At 40.4% G+C, this 6959-nt stretch overlaps 1 protein-coding gene across 1 annotated transcript; it reads left to right on the forward strand.

Moving 5' to 3' along the window:
• Positions 1-3508: 3508 nt before the first annotated feature.
• Positions 3509-4555, forward strand: LOC115729868 (disease resistance protein L6-like). The gene has a single exon (XM_048275608.1). The coding sequence runs from the start codon at positions 3509-3511 to the stop codon at positions 4553-4555; it is 1047 nt and encodes a 348-aa protein (XP_048131565.1).
• The last annotated feature ends 2404 nt before the right edge of the window (positions 4556-6959 follow it).

Here is a 6959-nt window from a genome sequence, read left to right on the forward strand (position 1 = left end):
AAATTTACCTAAAATTATTTTTTTAATCACAAAAAACTCTAAACTAGTACACTTGTCACAATTTTATCCTAAACTGGTACATCTATGACAAACTTACCCTCCATTAATTTTCATTAAATCTAACCATTAAAGTATTAAATTGTATGGCATCGACAATTGATGGATGTACCAGCTTGGGATTTTTACCCTCTGTTTATCGCATGTGTATTGGTTTGAAATTTTTCGTGGTATTAACCTAATTTAACGGAGAGTAAATTTGTCACGGATATATCAATTTGGGGTTTTTCCTTATAAAAAAAATTAATTTAGTATAAATTTGTCACATGTATACTAGTTTAGGATTTTGGTGGTCAAAAAAATAGTTTAGGGTAAATTTATTACAAATGCACCGGTTTAGGATTTTTCATGGTCAAAACAATATTTCTGGTATATTTGTCACAAGTGTATCAATTTGAGATTTTTCATAGTATTAACCCTTAGATATATGGATTCTGTCATGAAGAGATCTAGAAAGAAAGATTTATTGAATATACTTTGTGTTTTTGCTAGCAAGATTTATTTAATAATACTCCTTATTTCTGATCTTGGAACATGCAAATGCATTAAAAAAAAGCAAGTATCTAGTTGACTTTAAAACTTATCATTTATGACGACATGTGAGACGTCAACAAGAATGTGACATTCAATTTAATGAGTTCACATGCTCACTTTCTTTGTCTTTAAAGTATCAACAAGTTCAAGTACTCGTGCTTAGTAAATAAAAAACTGAAAATCCATAGTTAAGTACATAATTTTCCAGATTGCAAGGAGCTCTTATAGCCGTAATATGTGGAAATGAGAAGTCAACTGAGATTTTGAAATATTATCATTAAGCACATGATTTCTATTGCAAAGAGCTCTTACAGCCATAATTTTTTTTAAAAGAAAGTCAACTGAGATTTTGAACCAAATCCACATTTTCTCACATGTACAATCCTAGTCGCGATCTTTTATTGCATTTGACTTTTTAGTATTCATCGCAGTAAAAGTTCACTGTTATTACATTTTTAACCGCCAACAAAGCGAGTGCTGCAGAGTAGGGCATCTCATACGCTCTAATTTACTCATTCGAAAGTGACTTTGGAGTTCAATGTAATCAAATGTTGACTTTGGAGTTTGTAATGCAATGAAAATTGTAGACAAGCTGTCGAGGTCAGTTTCATAATGATGAACCGTTGTTACGCTAAATAAAAATCACACTGTGAATGTGCATGTGCCAGTCGACGTCATGTATTAGATACATTGATTCCGTCACGAGAAGATCTCAAAAGAAAGATTCCTTGAATGTGCTTTTTTGGTTTTGTTTTAGATTTGTTCAATAATACTCCTACTGTCGATCTTGGAATATGAAATGCATTAGGAAAAACAACTACCCAATTAATTTGAAAATTTTTCATTTATGAGGACATGTGAGACATCTAAAAAACTATATCATTTAATTGAATGAGTTCACATGTTCACTTTGCTTATCTTTAAAGTACCAATTCTGCACGATAGTCTATGTTAGATTCAATGAGAAACTACCTTATTCCTTGGGAGTAGAGAGTCAATATCCTACATAATGAAAAATTGGGGGGATGAAAGAATATAAGTAATAGTGCCTAGTAAATAAAAATATGAAAATCCATCGTTAAGAACATGATTTCCTAAATTGTAAGGTAATGCTGATGTTTCTCTAATTTCTTTTGTTCCCAGGAACGGAAAAAGAAGAAAAATATATTTGGAAAAATCAATTAATTTTTCTATTTTTGGGAACAAATCAATGATCAAGGAACATAGTTGGAATAGAAATCAAAAAAAAAAAAATTGCACTTCTCTGATCTCGGTGAGCAAGATTAGAAAAAATCATTTCTACTCAGAAAATGTTCCTGAAAGCAGAATTATTACCATATAGCCCCTCAATGTCATAAATTTTGTAAATAAAAAGTCAACTGAGATTTTGAACCGCCACCGTTAAGCACGTGATTTACTAGATTGCAATTGGAGATAGAAAGCCAGCCGAGATTTGGGACTGGATCCATGTTTGCTCACATGTCCAATCGTAACTGCGATCTTTTATTGCGCTTGACATTTTTAATTGTAGTCGTTGTTACAGTGATAAACACTTAAGTGCCAATAGCGCAAATGCTAAAGAGTAGGGTATTTCATATGCTCTGATTTTCTTATTTGAATGTGACTTAGGAGTTTATACTCGTCCTAGGAAAATAATTAACTTGTATAACTCAATAACTGTACTGTGCAAGTAACTATAAAACTATTAAGATATTAAAAGTGACTTCGTAAATGAAGAAGAATATCTTCTCTATACTCTGTTGCTGGCCTGCTTGATTAAAATGAAGACCGAGGAGCTTTGCTACGTCTTTATATCATCCTGGTACATGAGTTCACTCAGTAAAGAGGGAGAGAAAAAGAAGAGAGACGCACACAAAAGTAGCTTGCAGGAAATTTCTCCAACTCTTGGCGATGGCCTTTAGCAATTCTCTATCATCACTAGCGGCGTCCGCATCCTCCGTGTGGTCATTGCACGACGTGGTCTTGACCTTCAGAGGAACGGATATGAGCAGGCAAGACGTGAATCGCCTTCTGGCCGGCTTATCCAATGTGGGGATAAGCGTGATTATCGACGAAAAGGAGGCGGGGGCAGACAAGGAAATCGACCCCAAGCTGGTCAAAGCGATTGGACAGTTGAAGATATGGATACCGATCATCTCGTCGGACTACACTTCCAGCGAGAGCTACCTCGTGGGGCTTGCCAAGGTGCTGGAGTGCAGGGACAGCAGGGACCACGCCACCATTCCCATTTTCTGTGGCATCGACCCCTCCGACTAAGATTCCGTCCTGAACCACAAAAAAAGAGGGATCGATGGCAAGGATTCCTGGAAGTCCACCCTCCATCGTATTGGACAGCTGAAGCAATATCGTTTCGACCCCACGAGCGACCAGTAACTCTACTCTACTTTCCTTTGCTTTTACCTCCTTTTAAATTCCAGCGTCAAACTGATAGATATTGAACTATCAAGCTGTTGTAGATTATCTTTAGGAGCGCTCAGTTACTTTCGAGCAAAAACTCACCAGTCTTATGCCTTGTGATCATTCAAAACAGTGGCCTTAATTTGATTGTGGAGTACTTTTAGTATCTTTGCAAAATCTTTCTACTTCACCACACGTAGGAGGTGTCAACTTTTTTTTTTTAGTTTGCGAGAGGAGATGGCGAGCACTTCTGCACATTTAAATCCTGAGATCCTAGAAGAAATAGGCCGTTTGGATGACTACTCAGTCTTTAGTGACAACAAAAACCTTGTATGGTTTCTGGGTCTGACATGATAATATATGACCGAAATCATGATTAAGAAGTCACGAATTGTTACTCTAACTTGTGTGTATTCTGCTTCAGTCTTCTTCCTTTCTTGTTATTTCTTTCTTCAATTTCTCATAACCGCACATCTTGATTATTAGGGATGGTGGGCTTATGTCCGAGATCGTCTTGTATGTCACTCGGCAGCTGAAGAATGCTGAACTAGTTGGGACTTCCATGCCAGTCGGAATTGATAATCATGTCCACAAGATGATGACAATGCTTAATATCAACTATCGCAACGGACAAGCGGTTGAAATACGGGGCAATGAGGTCCGAATGGTCGGAATACATGGCGTGGCAGGGATCGGGAAGACGACTCTTGCAAAATTCGTTTACAGCCAGCTATATCCTCCGTTTGAAGGCTGTAGTTATCTGGGAAACATCGGGGAGGTATTGAAAACCGAGCCCCTGGAGCATCTGCAAAGCCGACTGGTTTCTGACCTGCTAAAGCAAGAGCCCAAAAGCGTGGGTTCCGTAAAAGAAGGTATTGACTATATCCAACATAGGTTTCACGGTATGAGAGTTCTCATTGTGCTCGATGATGTCCATGGGAGGGATCAACTCGAAGCATTTGCTGGGAAGCTAAGCTGGTTTGGTTTGAGAAGCAGGATAATCGTAACCACCAGAAACGCCAGTCTTGGCTATATCCCTGAAATGACTGCGGCTTATGAAGTCAAGCCTATGGAGTTTGATCCATCCCTTTGTCTCTTCTGTCGACATGCTCTTGGGGAGAGTTCTCCCCGTGAGGGCTATGAAGATCTTTCCAAGCAGATTGTTGACGAAATTAGAGGGATCCCTTTAGTAATTGAGGTTCTAGGTTCACATCTATACAGAAAACAGAAAGAAACATGGGATGATACGTTGCATCAACTAAGGAAAATTCCAGCCGGTATGGCCCAAAAAGTGTTGATGACCAGCTATGAAGACCTAGATCAAGGGACTAAAGATATATTTCTCGACATAGCTTGTTTCTTTATAGGAAGAGACCAGAGAATTCCCTTCTATATGTGGGAGGACTGCGGTTTTTGTCCTGGTCGTGGTGTTCAGAGTCTCCTTCTCACGTCCCTGGTGAAAATTGGAGAGAACAACGAGCTCTCAGTGTACGACCTATTAAGAGACCTCGGTCTAGCAAATTGTTCGCGACGAAGACCCAGCTAACCCTGGAAGGCGCAGCAGGCTGTGGAATCACAAGGAGGCCCTTGGTATCTTAACGAGAAAAGAGGTGAAATGTCCTTGTTTTGGAATAATGTATGCCATACTTTCACTGCTGTAGAATTCACTCATCTTTTCTTCCTTCAATCTACAGGGAACGGAAAGGGTTCAAGCCCTCTGTCTCAAGTACGACAATGGCTCAAGTGATTATTTCACACGTGAAGAATTTCAAAGCCTGTCCGAGCTGAGGTTCCTTAAACTAGACAGTGCAAATATCCGGGGAGATTTCATAAATATACTTTCCAATTTAAGGTGGCTCGATTGGCAAGGGTGCCCCACGACCTTTGAAGCCATGAACTTGCATCTGGGGAAATTGGTGATTCTTGATTTATCATGGAGCAAGGTCACTCATGAATGGGAGGGTTGGAGTGGAATCAAGGTGACCTGGAAATTGTTCGGTTTCATTTCGTTTCATAACCAGGAATAGACCTTGTCTGAACCATATTCTATTTTGGATTGCAGATGCGGCAATTGAAAGTTTTGAACCTCACAGGGTGTAATGAAATGCTGATGACTCCCGACTTCTCCAGTTACCCAGAGTTGGAGATGCTGATTCTCGAATGCTGTTCTAATTTGGTTGAGATACACCCTTCAATCTGTGCTCTAACATCCTTGGTTTCCTTGAATTTGAAATCTTGCAGCAAACTTTATGAGTTGCCGCCAGATATGGGTAACATGGAAGCGCTGAAAGAACTTCTCATTGATGGCACTTTAATAGAAGAAATCCCGGAATCGATAGCTGGAATGAAGAAACTGGAAACTCTTAGTGCCTCCAATTGCTATTCATTAACTTACCTTCCAATCATTTTCCCTACAGAAGCTCTTTCGATGCTCTTGCTGGACAATGCGAAGATCTCCGAACTCCCCGATTCAATCGGAAATTTGGTGAAACTAGAACGATTTGTCACTGAGGGAATGCCGGGAGATACAAAAACTTCCAGAATCTATAGGAGAATTATGCTCATTGGTGGAGTTGGACATATCAGGGACACTTATTGTGGAGCTGCCTGGCTCCACGAGTAACCTGCAGCGACTGAGAATTCTTAAGATGGAACGTTGTCATGTGAGAGAGTTTCCTAGGGCCATCGTCGAACTAAGTAAGCTTGAAGAGATCCATGCCTCCCACTGTAGGAGTTTGGAGGGAGGCATTCCTAGTGACGTTCAGAACCTAGAATTCCTTAAAAAATTGATCGTATGTTATAGTTGTGTTTCTAGCCTACCCCCGTCCATCAAGCCACTAGGAAGTCTCCAGACCCTCGATTTACTTGCTTGCGACAACCTTGAAGAGTTGCCCATTCTTCCCTCGAGTTTGACTTGTCTGCGAGTAAGTTCAAAGAAGATGAGCATAATCCCTGATATTCAGAACTTGGTTGAACTGGGAGACTTGAGCTTAGGATATGAAAAGCCCAAGGAGCTAGTAGGCCCTCCTTCGCCGCCGCCTTGGAGGGTAAGCTTGCCGAAGCTGAAGAACTTAGAGTTGTCTCATTCCCAAATCTCCAATTTGGGATTTGAGTACGGCCCTGCATGCAATCCTCAGCTCAACAAAGTCGTCCTGACGCTCCCGAATCTTAAAGGAGTATCAGGGCTCCCCTCATCGTTGTCCGTCTTGTCCATCCAAGCATGTACGTCTCTAACGAGTTTGCCGACACTTCAGAATTAGATTTACTTGTCGGAGCTAGAGCTCTTGAACTTGGCTGTCAAAGAGATTAGAGGGCTCGGAGAACTAAAAAGCCTAGAGATCCTGGTTGTGTCGGATTGCCCGATAGTACATCTCGATGGCCTCTCCAAATTGACATCATTGATGAGCTTGTCCCTCAAGAAATGTGTGTCCCTCGACAAGTTGCCCAACCTATCCGACCTCAACATGTTGAGAGTCCTGGAAATCCACGGGTGCCAGAACATCCGCAACATTGAAGGCCTCCAGGAAGCAACATCTTTGGAGGAGCTGATCGTGACTGAATGTAAGGCTGCAAGTTCAGTTGAAGTAAAACTAGCCCAGAGGAGGATTGGAAAGCGTTTGAAGACATCCCGTTAAGTGTGATCATCATGTCATATGATGTGTTTTGCTTTTCCTCGAGTGTCACTAATGTTTGTTTTCTTTTAATTTCTCACCCTGATGTTGACGAGAAGTGGAAAAACCGGTAATTCTTGTGTTTCATTATATCCAAGAGCAGACAAGTCGCATGTTATTTGAGACAGTTTCAGGTAAAGTGTAACCATGGCATTACTCCAGCTATTGTTGGAAATTTGGAGCTCCGATAGCATGTTGAAAGATTGAGTTTTGCGTGGAAGCATGGTTTTGATATGAATGATAGTTTGTGGTTCGAATGCGTGCAAGTGTACATATGTA

Source organism: Rhodamnia argentea, chromosome 3 (assembly GCF_020921035.1).
Source record: "Rhodamnia argentea isolate NSW1041297 chromosome 3, ASM2092103v1, whole genome shotgun sequence".
Lineage (NCBI taxonomy): Eukaryota > Viridiplantae > Streptophyta > Magnoliopsida > Myrtales > Myrtaceae > Rhodamnia > Rhodamnia argentea.

What these genes read in the sequence shown, in the direction of transcription:
- LOC115729868 (XM_048275608.1), top strand. Translation starts at nt 3,509, where the DNA reads ATGTCCGAGATCGTCTTGTATGTCACTCGGCAGCTGAAGAATGCTGAA.